General features: G+C 38.1%; 2 protein-coding genes across 2 annotated transcripts in view; both read right to left on the bottom strand.

Annotated features, from left to right (window-relative positions):
- Positions 1–26,594, bottom strand: part of LOC131667934 (lymphocyte antigen 6C2) — an 82,330-nt gene that overhangs the window by 25,498 nt on the left and 30,238 nt on the right. The window contains exon 2 of the mRNA XM_058941710.1: positions 8,912–9,039. Within this exon, the coding sequence (XP_058797693.1) occupies positions 8,912–9,039 (128 nt within the window). The remainder of the gene's footprint in view (positions 1–8,911; positions 9,040–26,594) is intronic.
- LOC131667932 (uncharacterized) lies at positions 19,882–22,857 on the bottom strand. Its single transcript, XM_058941708.1, has 8 exons — positions 22,714–22,857; positions 22,500–22,628; positions 22,202–22,409; positions 21,535–22,010; positions 21,280–21,457; positions 20,958–21,182; positions 20,603–20,838; positions 19,882–20,125 (listed from the first exon to the last, which is right to left on the bottom strand). The coding sequence occupies exons 1-8, from the start codon at positions 22,750–22,752 to the stop codon at positions 19,964–19,966; spliced, it is 1,653 nt and encodes a 550-aa protein (XP_058797691.1). The 5' UTR covers positions 22,753–22,857; the 3' UTR covers positions 19,882–19,963.

The following is a 26,594-nucleotide window of genomic DNA, read 5'->3' as shown; positions in this document are numbered from 1 at the left end:
AGTCATAGTAGAATATGCTTTGCGCTCTCATCCGCTTGATTTGCGGTCTGCTTTCTTGACTAACCGAATCCTATATAAGCTCACGGAATAACATGACCGCTCTGTAAGTTATTAACATTCATGCGTGTTTGTGGTTCAAAATGTGAGTGGATGATTCGCAGATAGAAAAGACATAACCTTATAATATATATATGTACGTAAATATATAAATTTTTCTCTCATTCTTCTCCCTCTCTTTCTTTACTAAGTAATGATTAACGGTTCAAATAACATTAATGATATTGCTATAAAATATTATGAATGTGTAGATTTCGATTAATCTGTCAAAATAGACTAGAGAGCTGCTATGGATACATAATTGAATCTGTAAAGCAGACATAGTAGCTGGCAACCGGCTGGGATTGAGCATCCAACATTGAAAATCAATTAGAGATCAATAGAGAGATCAATATTAGAGACAAATAAAAAAATAAATCGATAGATACGAAAATAACTAATACGCTAATTTTTTCTAACACTGTCACGGCTGATTCGCAAGAATAAACAATAGCCACGGTTAAAATTAAAAATCTACATTATAATTTAAACATTTTTTCTAACAATCGTAAAATGTTGTTTATTATAAGAATTTTATGCCCAACCTAATGACATTTATAGAATTTCAAGTAGGTGAAAAATTTTGCAGTTTAATGTTTATAAAAGTTTTATTATTACCAATACGAAGATTTTGAATTTATCAAAAAAATATCTTTTATGGAGCAAATATTAAATTTAATGAAACTAATTGAATGAGACCAAAAAAAGAATAAGAAGAAACAACACGAAACCTATTAATCCTTTAACTTTGAGTATTTCTAGTTGACAGTATTGACAAATGAAGAAGGATAAAGCCCTTTAGCAAAGACAATATAGTCATGAAGAAGGGTAAATTTGATCGATCCAAATCAAGATCGGGCGCGCATCGATGAAGCGAGATAGAGAGCGCGAGGCGATCTAATCGGCGTGAGGCGTTAATTAATGGGCGAACTATCTCACAGGTGCTTAATTTGAAAGGGGTGGCGGTCCGTCGAAATGGCAATACCCCCGCGGCATTAGCTTGCTCGGCGCGTTAGCGAGGGGCCCGATGAGAGTGCTGCACGTGACGCGCTATAACGCAATCAGCCCGCGTGAGCGGCACTCCGACCGTTCCGTTTTCCACAGATTACCATCCGCCGTCCCTTCGATTATTTTCATTTGCCGAGCCCGCGACGATGCTTACTCGATTTTGCACTTGCCGATCGCTTCGACTAATGCACGCACGCACAGTTCTGACCCAATCATTTCTCAAGATTACGCGAATAAACGCACGGACCGCTTGTTGATCGTTCGTAATTGATTTAGACGATGGCATCACAGCAGGCGTAACACGACTGCGTAGGTCGAACACGCAATTTACACAAAATTTCAGATTTATCAATCAGTATCGCGCCAACTGTTGGTCAAATTATATCGAACGACGTATGCGCGCGAGTAACGACTGCATTATCCAGTTTGCGTACCGCGACGGGAACGTGTCGCGGAAGCCAACGGCGCCATATACACTTGCGACTGATGGCCCATAGGCGATTTCGCGCGCGCCACGTAGCCACACTGTATATAGACCGGAGGGTGTGCGCGGGCCAAGGACGGAAATGCACGGAGACAAAGCCGGAAGCGCCGCTGGGGAATTGGCCACGTAACTCGGAATCAGCTAGACGTTACGCCCGCGCGACCGACGGCGAAAGAGAAAGAGAGAAAGAGAGAGTGAGAGAGAGAGAGAGAGAAAGACGCTCCGTATTTCGTTTGCGCTTCATCCGAATTTTCCAGTTTCGGCCCTTCTCTTCTTTGCGCATTATGTATCGTCCCAGCCAGCGCTTTATCTCGCCAACAATCCCATTCCTCCCTCCAGCAAGCCGCCGTTTCACGACTCACTTTCTACCGTGTTGCTTCCCTGCGCGTCTACTTACTCCGCCATTATTTATCCCGACGATAATGCATATAAGCTGGGGACTGCTTTTGCTTTTCTTTTCAAAATTGACTGCGAACAGGCCTCGCGCTGTAATTTATTGTTCGAATGATAAACAGCCGCCACTTGCCTTTTGTCTTCCTCGAATGCACAGTGCAGTCAACGCCTTCGCCCAACAATGCGAAAAATAATTTATGCGCTGATAAATTTACGACTCGTGCAGTTACGACCGTGGCTTGCACGTTGAATTTCATGTACAAGTTGGGACAAGGTCAGAGTAGACAATGTTTGTTGACTTATCGACATTCCACTCGCCATATCCGAGCGCTTGCATGATGCACGCGAATGCATTATTTTAGTAAGGGCTGCCTGACTCGAAGGACTTTAGCATGAACGTGTTGCTATCTTCTGCGAGAGAAAATCCGTACAATCTTGGCTCGTAATTTCATTTGAACGAATCCGAGCTCGGAGATAGATCAAGAGTCATCAACGGAAAATAAACGAGCGGCAGTAGTCTCGAGCAAGTCGCAGATATATGAATGCCTCCATCTCCGGCGAATGTTTTTCCTGCAGGGGAGCTTTCGATAGGTTCGTGATATTACAGCTTCCCTCGGCAAACGAAAGAAAGCGAAAAACTCTCGCGAACGGACTCGATTTCGTCGCGGCAGGAAATTTCATTTTCCCCCGAAACGGGAAAAAGCGATAGAGGCCGTCGTGACGACGCGCGGGCGCGCGCTCTGCATAAATCCACCGCGCGAACTGTCGAACCCGGAGGAAAATTGCAAGAAGCGGACGCTCGTCGTCGTCGTCGTCGTCGTCGTCGTCTTGCTCATCCTTTTTCTCGTTCGAGAGCTGGCTCCACTTTGAAGCTACGATTCCGTGTTGGGGTTCGCGTGCTCGCGCGTTTTATGCTTTCTAAACGCACACCGAGGCTTCGGGGATTCTTCTCTCTTCGGTGGCACACATCCTTGGGCTGTTAAAATGAATTGAATTTTATGTCAAGGAAGCACGATTCGTCAAGTCCTAGACACCCAGAGTTTTCGTTATCTTAATCAAAGAAGAATGTCAAAATATTCAATTGCGTCCTGGTGAAATCTGAATCTATCCGAAGGGAACCTTTAGCGTGCTGTGCGAAAGGAGACATATGAATTACAATGAGAAAATCAGCAATGCATGACAACTATTTCCTACTATATTCACGTATGAAAATACCAGGACGCAGAATGGCATAAGAAATTTTTTGGCAAGGCGCACACATGCATTCTTGAAAATTTTATCACGTGGCATCTTCAATGGCTTTCTTATTGTATTTATGGAACGACTTGAAACGCTTTCCGTCTTACCTTGTTATTTGATCTGATGTTGTTGCCGAATTTCGGAGCTCGAAGAAAATATGATGATCGCGATTGAGCGTCTAAACGAGGATTTTTAAATAATCCAGCATAAGAAAATATAACAGAATTATTATTGAATATGACTAAGAAACCAAGATATTTATTTGCAAAGTATTTCAATAGGGCATCAAATAAAAGGGTTTTTATGCTTGGATTAAATTTCGATGTCAGATTATTAAAAGCAATCTAAGTTGTAAGTTGTGTCGGGATGTCCGCTCTCGATCACTTGTCAATTGCGTTTGTTCTCACTACGTTGGTCATAAAATTTGGAAATTCAGTATAATTTACACCGGAATGCTTTTATCGTAAATCAAAAAGTCTAGTCAGCGTAACATAGTCGTTATCAGATCGGCTGTGTAAATATGCTAATTATGCATTTTCTTATTCAAATATTTGACAGAAGTTCGTAATCGACAACGCGGTTAATTCATCGTTTACAAGTACACGCAAAGAAATTTGGTGTGAATCGATACATTAAATAAAAGAGTTTAGGCACAATCTCGATATATATTCGAGCCGGCTCTCATCTAGAGACAGAGAGAGAGAGAGAGCCTCTTCTATTATTCCATTTTCGGCTCGGGTGCCCTTTTCTCTTTCAGGGCTTCTGAGGCGAAAGGGTGGATGAAATGCAGCAGTCTGGCCCGAAAGAAATAGAGGATCTTTTTCACGGAGAATGAAGAGACGAAGGAGGCCGCGATAGGGAGCCAGTCAGTATAGCCGGCTATCTGAACTCCGAAGCCTCTTCGCCATATCATCTCTCTTTTCTCTCGGCACACACAAGACGATTACGTTTCGCGCTCCGCTTGCATCGCATCAGTGAGTCACGGCATCTTGCGCTTTTTTTTCTGACTACTAGAGCTTCATAGCGCGCTACGCGCGCGTCTAACCTTATTGGATTTATTGTACGCACCATTGCATGCGAAAATTGTTGTGTATATGGTGTCGCGTTAAATGCGCCTTCGACATTTATGCTTGATGTAAAGTAGAATAAATGTTTTAGATATTTTTATGGTTTAATCAGAAATAAATTTCAAATTTAAGTATGTATTTATCGATAATATAAAAGTAATATACAAGATTACGATGCAATTTTTCTACAAACATAATTCATATGGACAGAAATATGGGCAAAGTGAATTTTGATATTCAGGTAATGATGTTTCATTAAAATCTCCATTTCGTAATACCAATTTCATAATATATTCATTGCAATGTTCAGGAACTTTTAAATTATCATTATCATCATTCAGATTTCTATCACCAACTTCTAATATAAATTTTGCAAACTCATATATTCATTGATAAAGTACTTATGTTTTTGGTAAGAGAATTTTTTTTTAGAAAGACGATAGTTAATTAATAGAAAGGTTTATAGTTTTATTTCGAGTTCTATGACGTAAAATAGGAAGAAGTTATCTGAAATCTCCTCCTAGGATCATGATGTTATTTTTAAATGGCCCACGATTACCTAAAATATGTTATAATGCTCTATCGAGATAATTTCTAAAGCATATCTGAGCTCCATCGATGTTCCGTCACAAATAAATACTTTTGTATCTTTTGAAATTTGACTTTTTTTTGATTATGCTTTAATATTTAACAATGAATCATTTAATATAGATATTGGTAAACCAAGTATTTCTAAACTATCTTATCTTTCGGTAAGAATGTTCCAATAAATGCCATAGAAGATATTTGTATTTTTTCTGATGTTAATAAATAAGAAAAATTTGTGTAAAAAAATGTTTTTCGAGATCTTCCAGAGACCTTATTCCAATGATATGATTTTGAATAGTGTTATAGTAATCGAACCAAACCTTTAAATATATCAGGTTATGAGAGTTTATTATGGGATCAATATATAAGTAGAATTTCAAGAGTCGATACGAGCAGCTTTCACAATAATGAACGGCTATAAATTGTATAATTGTTAATAAATGTAACTAACTGATGATTTCTCTTTATTATAATTTTATACGTAAATTATTTCCGATAGGGTTACAAATGCATATATTTTGGACGAATCAATGTGATTTTTTATGTTTTCTTTTGAAGAATTTTAATAATTGGAAATGGAAGTAAAGATTCTAATTTCATAGAACCGTGACGCAACATCCATTAAAAGGTATAGATCTCGATGACTTGTTTTTTGTTAGTAATTGGTTAGTTCCTTATTTGGTTTCATGTTTCATTACGTTGAAATATGTTATTTAGTTAACCAATCTACATTGGTTGATGTCTGATAGGTTAATTATAAATTTATTAATTTGGTATATATTTATGAAGGTATTTGCGATTGCAAAATTGGTAAAGTGAAAACAAGCAATGAGACCTCACATATAATTGATCGTATCGTTTTTATATCGTACATGAAAGAAACAAATTCACATCATTGAAATTTATAAAAATTCATTACTTTTATTTTATATTTAATTAATTACATTGTTTGAAAAACAGGTTTTAATTTATTAATTACATTATTTTGAATTAACATTCATCGTGCATAGCAATATTTCTGTTGAATTAAGATAAACTTTTGATGAACTTATTAACAGTTTAACTTTTTATTCTTATTTTAACTGCAAAACTATTAGGCCCTCGCCACATATGCGCATATCCGCGCGTACGAGGGCGTACAAACGCGTACAAATCGCTAAAAATTTTGATAGTGCCAACAACAGAAAATTACTACTATTCCTCGCATGCCCCAAACGAACACACTTACTCCCGGAACAAATATCATAACCTTCAATAATATAGCGTTATGATACGTTTGTTCCGGAAGTAAGTGTGTTCGTTTGGGGCATGCGAGGAATAGTAGTAACTTTCTGTTGTTGGTACTATCAAAATTTTTAGTAATTTGTACGCGTTTGTACGCGCTCGTATGCGCATATGTGGCGAGGGCCTTAGTAAGTAAAAGCCATAGCAATACCAACTATCGCGTGACGTCATTAAATGCTTCGCAATATTACTACCGATTTTTTTATCCGGGTATATATAGCTTCCATTTAATCGCCGAAAATGAGATATTTGTCAATCAACACTGTCTGCAACTTAAATTTACTATCAACTTTACCGATGCTTTAGTAGGTTTAAATGAAAATATTTTGCAAGCTTTTTAGATACTTTATTGACATTTAGAATGTACAATTCTCAATCTACACTGAACCAAAATAAATTTGCTTAGGTTCGAACTGTCAAGGACATTACTTGTTTCTTCAAATACTTATAATTGTAAGAATATCTTAATTGTAGTCATTTTTGCAGTTAGTGATTTCACTAAATTCATAGCTACGAATACATCTTGATAATTTTAGGTTATTTCCTTGCATATTACTCGTAAGAAGGAAACTGATCATTCAATAATTGAGTATACAATTTCATGACAAACTGAATATAACGAGCCAAAAGCGTGAGAGACGCGTGCGCGGCATCAGTCAATGAATTCGAGTGACTTGAACAGACTCGTTCGTTAAAATTCCTCCTCTCGAAAGATTGCCAAGCAGTTTTCGGCGTCGTCGACCGCTGCACTTTGTGGCTAGGTGGCCTCTCGCGTCGTGTACTGCGCGCAAGCGCTTTTTTTATTCCTTCTTCGTTCTTTCATGTTCAACTCAACTCTTTCTCGCGTCACACGCGGATAAAGCTCTCATTTCTTGCACGCCTACCTTTTACCCTCCGCCACAAAGTCACGTGCCTCTGACGAGCACAGCGACTGTCGACTTTTCAATGTGAAACGCATGACAATTGCGAACAAAAAATGTCGGACCGTTACTATAGCAGTTCGTACTTTAACGTTCATTCTTTCGCGAATAAAAATAGCAAAGTGATCTCCCGTCTAGTAATTGTTATTAGTTGAATAATGATTCGAAGAGAATTGAAATTCACGTAGTTTTCCACACTCAAATACGGGATCAATTGATAAAACCTTTATGACGTAGCAATAAAGTTACTTTCAATTCGCGTCAATCGCACTCTACTACCAGAACAAAGATTCGCAATGACTATCGGGATGTTCCGGCGCGGGATGGCCGTGAGTTGATTTATTTTTAATGCACTCGCGCGCGCGTCGAGTCGTATAGAGAAAGGATGGGAAATGAAGAAAAGGATTTGGAGCGGCGGCTGGCAACCGACCAAAATGCGTCTTGGCCACGAGTGAGCCGTGTCGTGGCTGTACTTTGGGAGGCTCTCCCCCAATATGACGGGCTTATTGCTCGCCTGACGTCATGGGTTACTGATGCGCCTGTACGCGGATTAACGATTTAGCAAAGCGTCTCTCTTTCTCTCTCCTGCACGTCACATGTACAGAATACGCCTGTTTCAATTTCGCCACGAACTTTTTGGCACTACATCGCCGAGCGAAAACTCGCTTGTTCTTCCTCCTCTTTTTGTTTTTTCAGAAGTACACGTCAATCCGCAAGTGCCTCGTATCTGCTTCAGTGACTTATAGAAGTATTTTTAATTGTACAACTTTTTTAATTAAAACCTGCCCTGTCTTACGAACTTATTTTATTTTATTCAATAAAATAAGAATCGCCATCGCAAAAATATCGTAACCGGTGATATTGTGTAAAATATGTTATTGTCCAATGCACGAGAGTCCCATTTTTCTTGCAGAAATGTCAGTGCTGCAAAAGATGCTTTTAATACGTGCTCGTTCTTTTTCCATTTACATACGCGTTCGCACGTTTCTGATGGTTGTGATTAAAAAATGTCATTAACCTCGTGTCCCTTTTACGTGTATAAATCTTCAATAAGTACCGGAACACGACTCTTAAACTTTTGGAGCCTTTACTACACGCTTGCTCTAAAAATTTCATGCGTATTCCGAATAGGAGAGTCATATCGAGTGCAACTACCCGTAGGGTATAAAATTTTATATCCGAGCACTTCCATTATTGAACCAAACAGCATCGAAAGTTGTAGCTCTTTGGTTATATTTCCAAGTATTTATGTAAACTCGTGAGCACTAGTCTTAATATTTCAAACGAGATATTTCAAAGAATGTAAAGCTGAACCAAAATTATCAAGGAACGTCGGAAAAGATTTGCAAATTATATAGAATAGCAATAAAAAATAGGATTATGTGAATGATTCAATGGCTTAGAAGAGTCAAACCTTTTTTTATCGTTATTTTCAAACTTTTACCCATGCGAAAGTTCACCTCGTGAACGGTCATTACGAATGCGTCGCGCTCTTCGCAGATTTTGACACAAAGCTATTCGATCGCGTTTTGCCGGATATTCCGGTTCCTATAATCTTTTAACGGAATTCTCTTTGTTTGCTCGCGGTTCCCGAAAAGTCAATAGTCGGTTCGTGTCCTTTCTCGTCCACAATATAGATTTACGAAACTATTCAATAGACACATACTCCGAACAATAAAATATCTGGCGTTTTTTTTTGTACGCGTATGCGATTGAATAGCACTGTTAAAAATATTATTATTGAACGAAAGTGCGCGATACATAAGAGTTAGGAATGACAAGAAAACAATAACGTTCCATTATAATTGACTGAAACGTTTGTGATGACTTACAATGCAATACTGCGCGTTGACCGAACATTCCTGGAGCTGTGTAGCGGTGTAATTGATGCAAGGCGTAATACTGCCGACCCCTTCGTTGTATTGTCCGCATTTGTAACAGCGCAGTCCTTGTGCGACACCTGAAATCAAACAATTCGAGCAGTCATTAGAAATGTCTGCATGTTACTATGCAAAAGACGATTAATCAACTCAAAGTGCTGGGCGACATCGACTGTCCTATTTTGGGATTCACTCTTATTTTCGTGTACTATCGGCATTTGCATTATCTGAAAAATCTTGAAAGGAATTTTTCGCGAGAAAATTTCAAGAAAATCTCAGAACGCGTAGATTAGTCAAATTCGAGACGTAATGCTGTCAGTCTGAAGAATAGTTCGAATATATCCATCGAACGAATTCACCGTCGAGCTATCAATCAGAGAGGACAAGTTAAAGTTCTCTCTTCTTACGGATCGACTGCCATATGCGGGCTCACCGCGATAACGAGAGAACAAGCAATGGAGGAGGAATTGAGACAGACTGCTGCGAAATTGCTACGCCCGAACTGATTGTCATATGGAAACAAGAAATCCAAAAAACTCGAACGGAGAATTGTTTATTGTGTCCGGGAATGGCTCAACGTCGAAAGTTTTAATAATACCCTTTTTGAAACCATACCTTATGTGCTGAATTTAACGAGGATATTTCTTTAAGTTATACGATATTGCATTTATTATCGCTAAAAGATCTCATCGGTATTCAATAGCTCTTATTATTTTAGTAGCGACCTGCCACGATTTTCTAGAATCTGATTTAAATACATTTTAATATCATTGGAATATTTTAATTTTGAAAATACTGACTAGAATCAAATACAAAAAAAACATATCCTTGTAACATATAACTAATCTGCATCTTTTGCTACAGCTCATTTGAAGAGCATTTCAAGCCAATCCTTTTAACTCTAATGCTATTCGTAACTTGCCCTTTATTATTTGTTTCAAGTAGAATTAGTCCAGTGTTTGCACATGTAATAGCTTGGAAATAATTCGCTAGTTTACTTTTGCAATAAGTTACTGCGTGCACGGTACAACGCGATGCAAAAGAGTATTATAGAAAAGAAGAGTCTACGAATAAGCCGAAGGAATAAGAAAAGGAAAGAAAAGACGACGAAGTGGTTTGCAGGTAGGTTGGAGGAGCAATTGGACTAGAGCTCGCGATATTGAAGTAGTGCGAGAGGTAGACAGAGTGTATTCATAAATGTGATGCCCGGGGCGAAGATCCAGATTAGGCACGATGCGCACTGTCCCGTAACTCTTCATTCCGGCCGGCCTTCTCTCGACCCTCATCTTTTTCTCGCTCTTTTCGTCACCCAATTATTTCTACGAGCACTATTTCCTTCTTTATATATATTACCGCTTTGTTGTTTTGCTATACCATTGTTCAGCCTTGCAAAATAATAAGCGTGGGTCTATTTTTACTTAGTTTCGCTGCCATCCTGAATCAACTGAGAATTAGGCTACGGTCGTTAACTCGAGCACTTTAGCCACTGGCATTTTTTTGGCCTAGCTAGCTCTAAACTAATTTATTTGGGGTTGCTTTTCCGGGATATCTTAACCTACATTGAAATCATACATTTTTATACTTGTACGTAGTGATGAATACCAAGCTCTACTTGTAGCCTAGATTTATTTCAGTGTAAAACATATTTACATTTAATATTAACAAATATAAAGAAATCCAGCTGAGTTACATATTTTCACAATGCATTTTCTTTCTTTGAAAAATAGATCGTTTTTTAACGTTGTTTTTTTTGTAACGAATTGAAACTTGTTTATGAAGCAACACAATATAACTGATATGAAATTTCTCACGTTATGAACAAATAATAATGATGGAATTATTTGAAAAATAAATACGGACAAATTCATCATGAAAATTCATTGAAACATACCGTTGAATGAAAGCATTTATCATATTGCTACTTTTTCAAATGAAAAAGTGTAAAGAAGTACTTACTTTGAATCTTTGCCTCTAGCTTGCCTCAAGAATTCTTAAATTGCGACAGATTTTTACAAAATGCCAGAGTTCTTAGAGTAATGAAACTCAGCGAAGTGTTTTTCTCTGGAATCGCTTAAAAAAAAAGCCTCCCCTTTTTTTCGTCGTGACACGGCAACGAAGCACCTTTTTATCATGGTACTTAAAATTTCTTGCGACCACAATGGTCCTATTGTTCTTAATGAATAATTCGCAGTGTTGTGCCGTCTCATTTGCTCAATAGCCAACTTACGCTTTTTTTGTTATTTTCTATTCATATCCTTGTTATTTGGCTTTAATCCGACGACACGATACTTTTATTTCCATTAATTCAAAGTACATATTCGTGGAAACAAAAACTTCTCAATAAATCTCAAGACAAATTTAATAACTGTTCTAATTGAAATAACATTCTTCTTTTCATCGAGAAACTGTCGATCGAAAGAAAATAATTTTCTGTGCATGTGAGTATAAAGATATATTTCAAAATTGAATTTTGATTGAAAAAGTCGATCACCTATTAAAATCAATGTTCATGTGGTACACAATAAATCGAAATTTCATATACTCGTAGTAACAAATATGATAGACATTGAAGGGCTAATAGCGGAACGTTACTCAATGATGTGACATCTTCAATTTCGGAAACAATTTAAACTTGGCTGCACAGAGCGACCGCAAGGTGCGAAAACGTGGAAAAGAGAGGTAGAAGAAAAACGTGAAAGCTCAAACAAACAGAATCGCCAAAACTTTCCGATTCTCGACAGCCTATCCAAATACTGAAATCAATTGCATCGTGCGCGGATGTACTGCAGCCCATTTGAATCGTATGTATTTTTAGATTAAATCGAGTTTTTTTTTCAACTTTCTTCTGTTTCGTTTTCAAATACCAATTCTATTTGCTATCCAATTTTTCTTTGAAAATTGTTTTCAATTGTTTCAATGCAAACAACAAGACAATGATGGTATTAGTCTATTACGCGAAAAAGTAAATTGTTTATTAAATATCTCAAAGTTGATAACAAATAAATTATTGCTTGACTATACACCGTAATGTTTACAAAGTAAATCACTGAATTATAATAAAATTGATAAATAATGTATCAAAGTAATGTCTCTGAAAACACGAGTGAAAGTTTTATAGAGAATATACGAGGGCATATTCAATCGAGCTTTGGTGCATTCGATCAAGCTGAGACGTGCGGTTGTAGGGGAGAGTGCATACTGGTCATTACGTAGCTGCCAGCGAGGGACAGCAGAATGCGCAATGTACGCTCGACATACGAATTATGCACGGCGAAGGTGGGAATCCAATGGTGCCGCGAGCCCGATTGCCTCGGAATTTCCTCTACGGCTGGCCGCTGATACGCGATATGCCAAGACCATGTACTCGCTGATCAGGCGCTCTCGCTCGCAGCTGGATATCTGGTGCCACTTAGCTTATTGTCGAATGGCTCCATCGGATATCTTCACTCGTTGCTTTCTTTGCTGCAACTCATACCCATTTGCTCACCGGTTCAAAAGAGTAAGCCATATGATTAGACATCATTGGCAATCGCGGTATACATTTACTGATCATCAGATTGGTATCGCTTAAGAATGCAGTCTTTCTAAACCGAAGTGGTTGGGTTTAGCTGAAAAAAGAGGTAAATTAACTGCCGTCGCCGTTGTACGCCAGCTGCCTCTGAGAACTCGGCTCTTTCTAGTCGAACAATTCGAGAAATTTCGTTCTTTCCAATAAGCTGCAAGAATTCGAAACTCGAGGACCGCGTACGCCCTGCCTTCCATCCAAGTCATTGCGTTCGCTACCCCCCCCCCCACCCCCAGCGTGTACTTCTCTTTTGTGACCAGTAGGCATTCACGATGGAACTCAACTCAAGATCTATTCTAAACAGAACAGCCATGCATGCATGAAATCGCTGAACCCCTTCCTCCTGGCACTCCCTCCAGCCCCATTTAACTATACTTTACTCGGTCTCGGCTGACTTAATATTGGTGTATACCACTATGCTCTTATGCATCTATACGGTGGTGGTTTTATGAATGTTTGTAGCTTTTAAAAATGTTCATTATATACTGAAAATGTAAAAAAAGGAGATATTTGTGATAAATCACATTATTCAAAACCTAACAGCGAAGAATAATCTGCGGCTATTGTAGGCTGGAATAAGCCGCAACAGATAAACACGCAGGGAATTTTGGTAGCAGCACAGGCAAGTTCAAGTAAATGGCTGAAAAGAAAAAAAAACTGATAGAGGGTTTAGAGAGTAGACGGCAACTCGTCTGAGTTAGGCAAACTGACCCAAATAAGCTCAGTGAATGCACTCGGTCGACCGTCGCGCGCATGAACACAGCCCTCAACTTCCTCCACTCGCCATCTCTCCTCTCTTTTCCTCTCGTGCGCATACTACTAGTCTTAGCTTATAAATCCCACCAAGTCGACGACGCGAGCGTTGTAAGCTCCGCTTGCCTGGAAAGATAACTCATTGTCAATCTCAAACTTTGTTGCAATTTAGTTTCATACGAAAAATACTATCATTGTTACCAGCTTATTTTTTTCAACTTGAATGATTATGGTATTTTCTACTAATTGAATTTGACATTTAGTAAAGCGTCTTTTCTCAGCCGATATTGCTAACTTGGCTATAAAATCTACGTTCAGTGTCCCCAAAATATCAAAATTTATTCGACATTCGCCTTGAATTACAACCATAGCTGAACCAAGAACGTAACTGAAAAAACATAATTTGCGCATACGTTTACAAAGCAGGACGTATATAATATCCAGCTAATAGTAGCTTTGGATGGCAGCTGAAACTAAGATAGAAAAGTTACAGCAGGGTACAAGATGTGGAAAGATAAACAAGGACGATGCGTTCCGCTGTTAAAACAGGTGATAATTATATGTACACAGGCATTCTCCGAAGAGAGAGAGAGAGAGAGAGAGAGAGAGAGAGAGAGAGAGAGAGAGAGAGAGCGCTGGGTATGCACAGTGCAAATTAGACCCAGCTACGAAACGGCTGATGTGCACAACTCGGCAATGTTTAGCCCACGATGCGCGTCATCTCGCTCATTGCTTACATCTACTTGGCTTTTAATTTTGTCGTTTTATATGCATCGGTAAATCCGCGCTTTCCGTGTTTACGCTGACCCATCGTCTTTACTCATAAAATGCTCATCAACATGGACAAATAAGGAGATACAATAAAAACATTTTTTGATAAAGGTTTTTTATTTCTTTTTGATGAGAGATGAAAGGTTGCCGTAACGAAGAGCCATGGATGCGAGTAAACAAGTTATTTAAAAGTGTACTGCCAAGTTATAGCAAGGAAATGCGTAACTAAGTTGTTCGTCCTGATATTTCGTCGCGGTTAATTTGAATACATTGCCAACTGACGCGCAATTGCGTACATGGTTAAGGCTTTCATTCGACTGTTACTCGCTGCAGGACGACCGAAAGTTTCATATTCATATATGTGAAAGTATATATTCGACTGGGGGAGCACATTGAATATTCAGCCTCGCGCTTCTCTGGCCATCGGAGAGTGTGCCAATCTTTCGTTTGATTATATGTATGAATTCCAATTTATATTAAAACTTGGGCAGCTGTGGCTTGGCTCTCTCTCTCTCTCTCTCTCTCTCTCTCTCTTCTACAGTAAAATGTACGCATATAGCCAAATGTAAATGAAATTCAGTATGATTTTTTTGCTCTTGGACCGTACGCGCACGTCGGTAATTGGTTGCGGCCTATTTTAGCGCAGGAAAAATTTGAAAGACTTCTGATTCAAAGAATGTACTTAATTAAAAAATATAGTTGAGACTTCTCTCTCTCTCTCTCTCTCTCTCTCTCTCTCTTCTCTCTCTCTCTCTCTCTCTCTCTCTCTCTTTCATCTCACTCAATGACTCCATCGCGAATGGCGTTCGTTTCCTCTACGCAAGTTGGCCAACTTTTCAGATACTAACAAAGACTAGCTTCTTTGTAAATTGATGGAAAACTTGTAATCTCGCTTATTATATACAATGAGACTGCATCGACTAGTTTCGAACGTATCAAACGGCACATACGAAATTAATTTGAACAATTTTATACGAATAGCCGAAGAAGCTATTTGTGGAAAGAGTTGGAAGCGTGACACTCACAAAAGTCATTGGAAAAATTCAACGTTGCAAATTTGCGAAGAAAAGTGTATATCTTATCCAGGCGAAGAGTAGGATTGATTTTTCTTTATTGTTCTTTTAGTCGGCGCAACCTAGACACAACCTTCAGAAAAGCCCTCCAATGGCACAAATCAAAGAATCAATCTGAGCTCTTGATATATAGGTACGTAGCTCGCTGGCAGCATGGATCCAAGGCTAAAGGTCGCCAGCGGCTATAGTAGCTCACTGAGAGAGAGAGAGAGAGAGAGAGAGAGAGAGAGAGAGAGAGAGAGAGAGAGAGAGAGAGAGAGAGGTAGTGCTGGTGCCACCTCCCTTTTGTCCTCGGTTACGACTGGAGAGTAGTAGAGGCTGCTTGACGAAGCCGTCAAGAGCCATTTGAATTTCGCGGATTTGAATGCACGACCACGAGGCGCGCTGACAGGCTACCCTTTCGCTATCCCTTTCGCCAACCCCGCCAAGAACTACTACATCTCCCCACTAAGAGCCTCATTACCATTTCACTTAATCTTCTATTATATCAGGCCAGTTCGAACTGATTGATATTTCTAACAATTGCGAGTCTGTCAAATCTTACAATCTCGACGTTCCTTTGACTTTACTTCATCTAAATACTTTCATCTAAATAATCTGTTTTCCGTAGTAATAGTAAAGTCAATTTTGTTAGCAAATAAGATGTTACTATTAAGAGAACTTTCTAGGGCCTCTAAATAAGATTTTGGTACTCATGAGTAAAAAAATGAAAGCCTTTACCGAGTTTTTCAAGATAAAAAAAATTTTTTGTAATGATACTTTTATTAGGACGATTTTTATATTCTAACAAAGAAAACTTTCAATATTTACTATTTAACACCGGATGGTCCTGTAAAAAGTTGTACACGTAAAAAGTTGCCATATTTATTGAAAACTGACTTGACTTTTCGTAGACATGTTATATTGCACGGAAAAACAATTGTGTTACAGAAAAAAGAACGAAAATTCCAAATTATGAAGAATACTTGTCATCTAAAACAATACTTTTTGTTTACAGATGAATTTCATTCGTTTTACATATAGCAAACAATATGTGTACTATAATATAAATTATGCGCGAAGTAAATTTCAAATATAAATTCTGTACCGGCATTCAAGGCAAAAGCTTTGACTTTCATCATTTTTTCCTGGGCTGTTGGCTCGCTTGCCATAAGATGTAACTGTTATTACCATATCGATTCGATGAAAAATCTCAAATCTATTAATTCTTCGTCTGCGCCTTTTGCATGCAGATTCTTATTTCAGTTTCAAATTACGTTTCCTACATTGTATCTCCTAACTAACCGTGTAAAAGTATTTCGTTATATATGCCATCAGTCGCACATATTAAGCAATCCTACGCCACAAATACATGCAGGTCGGATCGAGTTCGTTTGAGCTGAAAACACAAACGAAAGCGTGCAAGTTGTTTTGAAAACTGGCATCTCTCGGAAAAAGTAGTGAAAAACCGATTAAGAGTTTTGAAAACGATACAGTGTAAATGCAGAAGGCTTTCGGGAAAAAAATTGCGGGCCGAAAACGCACAATGAAACGGAAGTTTGCCCATGTGCTCATATTTCAAGGGAAGGAGATTTTGCTCCGCAATTTTGGCTGGAGAGCTCATCTGAGTGTCCCGAAGAAAAAGGCGCACGTACGTACATTACGGGAGCCAAGCTTAATGAAAAATACTTTGGAGAGTTTGCTCAAAACCATCCGAAGTAGCTGCAATTTAGAAACAGCCTGCACATTACAACGCTACATCGCCGCGTTTTATCATTTTTATTTGAGAGAAGGCAGCAAACGAGCTCTTTCGGAAAAATAAAAGATAACTTCCCATTTCAGGTACACTTTGTTTCTCTCGTTGAAGCGTACTATTGACACGATGCGATAATTAATCGGGAATGCATTTGAAATCAAATAGCTTTTTAGGTGAAAAGCTGAAGGGGTATTTCAAAAACAATACATTATTAGAAGATCGATGATTACATGAATTTCGCATGAATAAGAGTAATTACCGCCCCTCGGATAATTGTACTCTTTGATACTAATGCGCTGCATTCGACTAATGTTTGCGAATTGTTTCACAAATGACCAGGGATTTTGTACGTTCTAAATATTTCAATAGTGTCAAGATTTATATCATAACGTTGTTAACGTATCTGTTCGCTTTAATGAACTACAATGCATATATATATGCATATACATATTATATATAATGTCTACACGTTGAAAAAATCTGAAAGAAAAACAATTTAACAATTATTTATATGATTGTTCAAAATATTTTGTTGCTTTCAACGTTTAGGAAAAATTCTACTTATTTCATTACTATAATCAACTTGACAAAGTATGTAGCGCGTCACTGTTGGAGGAAATTCATCCAACAAATATATTGCACAGTTGACCCTCTCGGAGGATGTAATGGTTTTCACTAATCGCTGCCAGTGCACGTTTGCCCGCAAATGATTATTGGGCGCAGAGTTTCGCCCTACAAAACTTGGAATGGACATTGCCATAGTATCAATCAAGCCCACATAAAGTTTTCTTCTGCTATCTGTCTTCAGTTTCCTACATACTCACATACCAAACTACACGAAATATATAATTTTCTCAGCAATTTATTTCTGACAGCTTTACTTCCACACATTAGGCTAATCTGAAGAATGCATTGCAGGAAATGCAAGAGAAAAGTTAAGTCATTTGTTTGATGCCACGAAATATCACTAGTTTATTTCTTTTGCTGCCTCCGATACCCTTGAAAGCAGTTCAAGGGGGATATTTCAGATACTTGGAATAAATAAATTCGATCACGCCGTATGATACTTTATTCGCTGCATTGAAAAAGCTATTATTTTTAAAGATCATTTAAAAACATATGCTCGGATTCGATCAAAGTTTCTGCGATTTGGTGGTGCATAATCGTTTAAAGCAACATTAGGTTACGATTCATATAAACAGAGAAAAAGGGAGCAAAGTTAAGTGCCTGAGGACAATTGCCGTTAATATGCCCAGCTTATGGAAATGATGTTCTGATTTTTCGTTGTTATCAAGAAAAGGAATTCCCTTTTCGTACTTCATGAAAGTGAATTAGGCGGGTGAAGCGCATTACAAATAACGGATTCAAAGTACGCTTCAATTTGAAATTTATACGCTATAGCTAAAAGACCGCTACAATTAATCGGCATCAGTTGTTTTTTTTCAAAATGTGGAAGATAAACGATAATCTAATTAGAAAAACGAGACAAAAGTAAGCTGTTTTTTTTTTGGCGTTTTTCAAGACCCATCGGAGTTGTTTGGTGGTACGTGCGCTTGGTGAATGAGATGCTCCAGGGTCACTTGGCCTCGAGTGACGGGCCAACCATCGGGACTGGAGAGTTCTCTGGCGCGCACGCGACACGTATGAACGATGCAGCGAAGAAGAGAAGGTCGGATGGATTGCCGCTGATCGCGAGACGCGCGCGCCCTGCATTGTCCTTTCTTTGCATGCTCGCGCAACTGTTGTTGCTCGCGCGCACGTGCCAGCAGCAGCAGCAGCGAAACGAGCTTTTCTCGCATCCGCGTCACGTCCTCTCAAGAGACGACGAATCGCGCTCGCCCAAGCTGCAGACTGTAAAGATAAAGGGGCAGAGGGACACGGGGACACGCCAGCGGAGCGCGCCAGAGGGTAGATGAGCGTTACCTAATTATAAGCTTCGCTCCGCGAGGTTAAACATCTATATTCTTTTAATTAAGCTCGCGCGCGCGCGTGACTCGCCCATCTCGCTTTTTTTTTATCTTCCTTCTCCAGACCGTAGCTGCGCTGCCCTCTCAACTTTGTGGCTACTTTGGAAGTTCTTTAACGTCTAACAAGCTCTTCGCTCTTCTTTATTTTTCACTGCTCACGCTCCCAAATTACGAACGTCAAAGCGATGATAGCTCAATTTGCCGACAACATTTTTCCATAGTTCTCGCAAGACGTCGGCAGCGGTAAACAATGCTACCTACGCTAAGGCAAACGGAATTCGGATCTGTTGCAGACTCCAATCTTCATCGAGGACAATCAGTAGTGACGTTTACGGACTGCGACGGGAGCGAAAAATAGCGTAGTGGACATGCCCTTCATAGATAGTCTACGACCATTTCATAAATGTCAACCCATCAAGTAAGATTCATGCCTGGCCAACAGTTCGAGCGTTGGTTCTGAAGGAAACGCCGAAAGCGCTAGAAGGAGAAAGGAATGGATATAAATGACGACGAGAACACTGCGAGCGAAGGCATCGCAGGACGTAATAAACGAGCAACAGCCCGGCAAGAATCTAACGGATCGCTGCTCCATTGCGAGGCAGCAGTTTGCTGCAGGGCGTAGCAGCAACGGCTATGCTTAATTAGCCGCGATCCGATCGTGAACATCGATCATCGTTGCCTCTCTCCCTCGATACTCTCTCTGACTTATCTACTTAGCGGGGAGAGTGAGAGAGAGAGAGAGAGAGAGAGTAAGAAGGACGCCTGGTCAGAGATTAAAGTCTCGATGGCTATTTGCACGGATCTTCTCGGAGCACTGGAATTGATTTACCTGCCAAGGGTACGTGTAGCAAAGTTGTATGGCCAGCGATTTCTTGGGCGATTGCCTTCGTCAATATTTGTTGCTGCTTCGCGAAATCTTTTCTTTCTACTTTTTCTCTTCTCTCTGTTCGTTTACGCGGCTTTGCACTTCGAGGAACTCTCGAGTGCACAAAGTGTTGCTTTCTTCAGTCGAAGAAAATTTTAATTACTCGGATGATGAATGTGAAATAGTTTAATGTTTTAACGCTGTCAAAATAGAACTTCAAGTGCCTTATGTTAGACAAGTATCAACTTTCTTAGTTATTTTTTTATGCACAATTTTCAGCGTTCCAAAGCCAGTAGATGTGCCATTTTTTTCAATTTGTTTGAAGATACTTTGCCCCCTGCTGTTTTTGGTATATTTTCTATGAACTTTACTCCACCGTGTAATTTTCTGTGTCTGCCGAATGAAGCAGATAGTTCGATAAGCTCGTTCTCGGATACCTGCCAAATATATATAGTGATTTTAATCAAAAGTATGCTTACTCTCGCGTACGACGATTATTTCGATGGTCTATATTGACCATATTGGGTTCAAAACCATTTATGATTAAATAAAATTATTAAAATCATACTTTAAAAGTATAAATATTATAACCTATCATTTTTATATTAAATTACACTAAATGCAAAACATAAAAAATATGTTAAAAGTTATAAAAATAATAAATATTCAAAAACAATTCTAAATAATATAAAAAAATTATATAATTCATTTCGTACGATAAGTTTGAACAAAATACTAGAACGATGATAAATGGAATTTCCACGCTCATGAGGGTTCGTCAGTTGATCACGTGCAGCACTCATATTGCTTTGAATAATTATTTTTTTAGGAAAACATATCGATAGAGTAGAAAGTATAGGATAATCTTAGACGTAAGGTTGTCATGCTAAAACTATTATGAAATTGTTCCATACTTGTAATCCTGAAGTTCGTCTGACAAATGCAACTGCGTGTTCTCCATGAATGTCGTGGGGTTTCGGAACCACAGCAACCTCGGTTACACCTGGATGAGTCAATAAAATTTCTTCGATTTCGCTTGCAGAAATTCGTTCATTATCGAATTTCACAATAATCTTATCCTTTAATCTATCAACGATAAATATTTCCCCGCCGTCATCGTAATAAGCCAAATCATCAGTATGTAACCAACCTGACAAATTTTTTTTTATTTGTTTAATAAATAAGTTAATGGTATTTCGTTAACAACAAAATACTAGTCGAAATTTCTTATTGTCGGTGATTCTCAAGTACTTGGATCGCAATTTTTACCTTCATTATCGAATAATTCTTTGGTTCTTATTGAATTCTTGTAATAGCCACAAAATAGGTCTGGCATTTTTACACAAAGTTCTCCTTCTACATTTGGCTCAACAGCTTTCCCGGTTGTTAAATTCACAACTTTCAAACTAACATTTGGTCCTACGAATCCGATAGAATCATCAGATTTACATTTCTTGGTTTGAATAGCTACACACCTCAACGTTTCTATCAAGCCTACGATTCAATTGATGAAACTGTACTGTTAGTATTTAATTTATCAACTTATAAGTTTTGGAGCATTTTCAGAATGTATAGAAAAAAAATTGATTACCGTAGCCTTGTACAATTAGTGCATGAGGTAGCTTTTGTTTAAATTTTTTATATATTGTAGAATTGACTTTCGATCCCGAAATCAAAACGTATTGCAAGGACTCTAACTTGTACTTATCCAAAGCATTTGATTTATATATGTAATTGATCATAGTCGGCGATGCTAATAGCAAGCGAATCTAATTTAGAAAATTGAATTTAAAAGATAGTTGTAATCTATATGTTTTGGCAACTGTTAGAATCTGAAAACACGTACCTCGTATTCGTTAATAACTTTACAAGTATGTTTTGGATTAAAATTTCTATGAATGATCCTTGTTCCTTGACATAAAGTCGTTTTAATTATTAAAGCGATATATGAGACCAAATATGGACTTGCATATGATAAAGATACTTTATCAGCAGGCATAGGTGCGAATAGAATTGAATTTTCAAGCAAAGATTTATAGGAATGATCCACGCCTTTTACAGGACCATCGGATGATAAGGCAATCATAGCTACAGTGTTTTGGGGATCAGATATTTCAACTGGTGAGAAACTTTGAATTTCATATCTGGATTGTTCTTCCATAATATCAACTAAAGTTTCATATTCAATTCTTTTTCCGAAAACCACAAGCTTGACATTAAAGTAATGTTCCAATTGAGCAGCCTCTTTGAGAACCTCAAGTACACCCTCCCATACAAATATAACCTTCGGGCGTATGAGCTTTATAAATCGACGAGCTGATTCTAAAAAAATGTTATTTCGGTTGAGATTAACTTATTATCTTAATCGAAAGGTAGTAAAAAAATACCAAAACAAAAAAGAACATTTTTAGTTTGAATGACTGTTAAAATGGATTGTTTAAACTGTCAAAGATATTGAAAACTTTGTTCGATAAATATTAAAATGAGCTTATGTAATATAATGTTTTTATTACTTATCGTGACATCGTGATTCCAGACGTTAAACGTTGCTCCGACGTAAAACGTAGCGAAGATAGGAATATAAGTATCGAGGTGATCATACATACAAATTGTGACAACATCACCACTACCTATTCCTTGTTTTTTCAACCAAAGCGCACAACGAACCGAATCATCTTTCATTTCACCGTAAGTAGTACGTTTATCGGTATCTGCATCTACCTGTTTATGAGAACCATTAGTATAATAAAGCCATAATATTACAAGCCACATAGCACTCCCAAATAAATAATAGTTTGCGATTGTTAGTACCTGAGCTATGTGCTCCAGATTGCAACCGAGTGTTTGAAAAATAGCTTGACCTACATTCTCGGTCTTTAGTTGTAAATCTACTTTCACTCCATGAAGTGTGTTGTTTTCAATTACAAAATTTGTTATGTCCTATTTGAAAAGTTATCAAATGGATATATACAAGATTTGTAAGCATAAAGTTACAATTTAATTAAACAATGTTTAGCATACTTACAAGACTATCGACACTTTTGCAATACATTTTATCAAACATGACAATAAAAACGCGTCAAACAAATGAAATTATTGAACGACTACGTGTTCAACCACAAACTACGTAAATCAGTGCAAAAAGCTAAACGATCTCGAACTCGCTATCCAATTCCCTTATCAAAATTTATCTATTCTACATTGAAGTAGTATTATCCATCGAGCGTACAAGCAAATGAAATTATTCCGCTTAGATAATAAAGACGAAAGAACTCACTATCAAGAGAAATAGATATCTGATAAGACTATCTACAATTCGAATGACAATAACATTACCAAATAATTATTATATAGAGTCCCGAGTAAAAATAAAACTTGGAAGTATTTTATTGCTAAAGGATTAAATACTGGTCTAGCACACTTGGAAAGAAAGCCTGCACTGTGGCTGAATGTAAGCTGAATAACAAGCAAATGAATAAAGAAAGCAGAAAGGGTAGAATGTCTGAACCATCTCTCTCTCTCTCTCTCTCTTTCTCTCTCATCTGCATCAGACGGCCAAGTTATATCTGTGACTAGCTCGACTCTTCTGGCTTGGCCTCCAATATTTCAAGCGAGCGTCAGGAGCAAAGTCTCGTGCATCTCGCTGAGCTTTGCCTTTTGCCGGCTCTTCACGCTACGACTTTTTCTTCTGCTTTTCACGCTTCACAACTATTTGTCACGCTTATGATGCTTACGGTTCGGTCGCGATGTGCTGCTATTTCTTGAAAAATAAGCGAAAGCCACCCTTGTTGCTTTTATGCTCATTATTACAGCTTACAGCTTGCAATTTGAAACTTATTCATATTAATAATCATTAATAATCAATGTACAGGTGCTGTCGAGGAATCATTTCAGTCGAATGAGTTTTTAAATATAATGAAAGCCGTTAAATGTTCAGTCAGTCGGACTTTAAGGCGATTAAAGATATAAAGACTCTTCATTGGAATAGCATTAATTATTTTGTAGCGCCGTCAAATAAATTATTCTCTCCTTTACGACTAATTAAGGATGGCAGTTAGCGTAGCAGCAGTGCGCCAGCGTTAATAATCCGCGCCGCGCGAGGTCGCTGCCTATATAGTCGAAGCGGTAATGCGCGAAAAACAAGGCAAATTACGAGGCTGCGGCGCCGCGCCTGCACACACACACACATACGTCGAAGTGCAGAAGAGGCCGCACAGCGGGGCTTTGTCAGTTTTGCATTGCTGACAGGAAGATGATTACGAGGACGTAGCTTTTTGTCTGTGCTGGCACTTTGTTTTGGCCTCTCTATCCCCGCGAGCACTCGTTTTGTTTTTTTTTTCTCGCGAGTTTTAATATTAGCCACGTGTAGCTCCAACAAACAAAAATAAAACCAAGAAACCTTTTGGCCCCTAGCGTCTGCCCTGATGATGATGAATGTGTTTTTTACGGAGTTTTTGCCTACAAATTACTCAAAGAATGACTAAATGAAGGTTTGTTCGTAATATTTATGGGCGTGTCAAGGAAATTATTTCAACAGAAGCGTTACAGCGTCTGTAATTCACAATATAAGGCTTTAGTGTAGTCGAACACAGACAGTTTACGTAAAATATCGCACAACATTAGCAGGTTTTTTACGCAAAAATGTCTTATGCTTCCAGCTCTCGAGAATCCGACTAAAATTTGAATGGATAATTCAGTCAATGTTTTGGAAAGTATTCCTGTGAGAGCGAGCGCGGCCGCTCCTCTGACGTCTTGGTCGCGCGCGAGTTGCGAAGAATGTAGGTCGTAAAAAGTTCGTACATCATAAAGCCGCACGACGCTCACTTTGAAGAATGGGCAAAGGTGAGCGCGCACGCCAGCGTCCGATACGGCAAAAGACCATCACGCCTCCCCAAACGCCTCGAAATACTACGCTCAAAGCTTTATTGTCAGACTCACTTTGCTAATTTATCTGCAAGGCGTCGTCAAGCCCATAACACTTAAGCAGTGTCGTATTATCTACATTGCCTTGACAAAACTGTACTTTACGATGCCTCTTATTTTTTTCAGCCGCTGGCGGACGTTTTAAATTTACCTCGTACATCTTAAACCTATAATGTATTTTACGATGATTTCGAATTGATGAAATTGTTCAGACCTGATTAATTTAAATTCGATTTACGAATATCCATAGTAAGTGAAGAGGTTGGCGAAAATCTTTATTCAGAAGAATTTTGAATATTGGAGTCTAATAAATCGAATACGGAGCTCTCTTTTTTTCCACTGGAGTGCATGCTTGCAAACTAAAGGGCTTGAAAAATCTTAATCCGAGGAGCTCGCGACTAGACAAGAACCTTAGCCACCGCCTATATACAGGAAGTGGCGTTTATAGTTCACAAAAAGGAGTAAAGAATCATTCTGCAGTCTGCGTCGACGACTTAAGCGTGTCTCGAGCGGATTTTTACAGCCTCGGCTGCTCCATTTTTCAACGGGTTTATACATGGCCGGAGTGAATAACAGTTACGAGCTTTCGAGCAGTCCACGCTCGCGCGCGAACCTGAAAGATGGAATACCCGACCAAGTGAATGAGTAAAAAGCCTATGCACGAGTGACATTTGAAGAGCGCCACAGTTTTCGTATCGACGTTTCTCATAATGCTACTTCTGACAATGTTTTATACAATCACCGCCTGTTATTGACTATTTGTTAACCCATTAAAGCCCACGCTAAGACTGGTTGAGATAGCGACAAACAAACTGTGCTATCTTTTGCATAAGTGAAAAATAAAATATACGTATTTTTTTTTATGTTATTTTCAATTGTTTATAACAAATTATTTAAACAAATTACAAAAAAATTCATAATTATCAAAATCTAAATGCGGGAATCGATTCTGGAGGTGAAATCAAGACGAAAACCTATATAACACTTTTTTGTCAGAATTCAATTTGTTAGTGTAACGTAGGAATAAACAATTGCATGTTGGGGAGAAAAAGTGACCATGTCAAGTCCCAAGCAAAATCTATCTGGAATAGCAAAAAATAAACTGTGCTATCCTTTGCATAAGTGAAAAATAAAATATATATATTTTTTCTTATGTCATTTGCAATTGTTTATAACAAATTATTTAAACAAATTACAAAAAAATTCATAATTTTCAAAATCTGAATGCGGAAATCGATTCGGGGGATAAAATTGAGATGAAAACCTATATAACACTTTTTTGTCAGAGTTCAATTTGATATCTTTAAGTAGAAATAAACTATTGACAAATAAGTGTTTTCATTCTCACACATGGTATCTGGAATCATATCAGTATTTTTTACTGATAAATTTTGAGATCTTATACTGTAATTGGATAAGTTTATTTCATTTCGTAAATCCTTCCGTGTTAGAGATCACGTTTGAGAGGCGGGCTAACGGTTGAAAACATTTATACATTGGATCTATTCTTTGAAATAATAATTTCGGAAAACTTTTAGTTTTTATTTTGTTCTAAATTGGTAACGTTACTGATAATGCCGAGACGGCGAATTAGCGATCTACCAAATTTAGTTGAAGATTCTGATAGTGATGAAGGTCAACATATTGATATAGCATTCATTCCTAATGAATATGAAAGTTCAGATGGAGATTCGGACGGTGATCCAAATGAAGATACATTATCAAATGAATTACCATCAGGTTCTTACGAACATGTTAAAAGTACATACACAAGTACTCAGAAATTGTTGGAACCGAATCATAAGTACAGTTGGAAAAATGATGCTTTGAATGATATTTCTCCGCATGTCGAGAGCAACTTCAATATTTCACCTATTTCATCATTGCAATCCAAAAATGCTTTTGAGTTGTTTGAGGTTTTCTTTTCGAAATCAATGAAAAACCATATCATTGAAGCCACTTCTGAAAATCATTTTGATTTAT

The sequence above is a fragment of the Phymastichus coffea genome, unplaced genomic scaffold (genome assembly GCF_024137745.1).
Source record: "Phymastichus coffea isolate CEN01 unplaced genomic scaffold, Cenicafe_Pcof_1.1 PCOF00072, whole genome shotgun sequence".
Classification (NCBI taxonomy): Eukaryota; Metazoa; Arthropoda; class Insecta; order Hymenoptera; family Eulophidae; genus Phymastichus; species Phymastichus coffea.
Note: the sequence above shows the minus strand (reverse complement) of the source record. Positions and strands in the feature narration are given on the sequence as shown.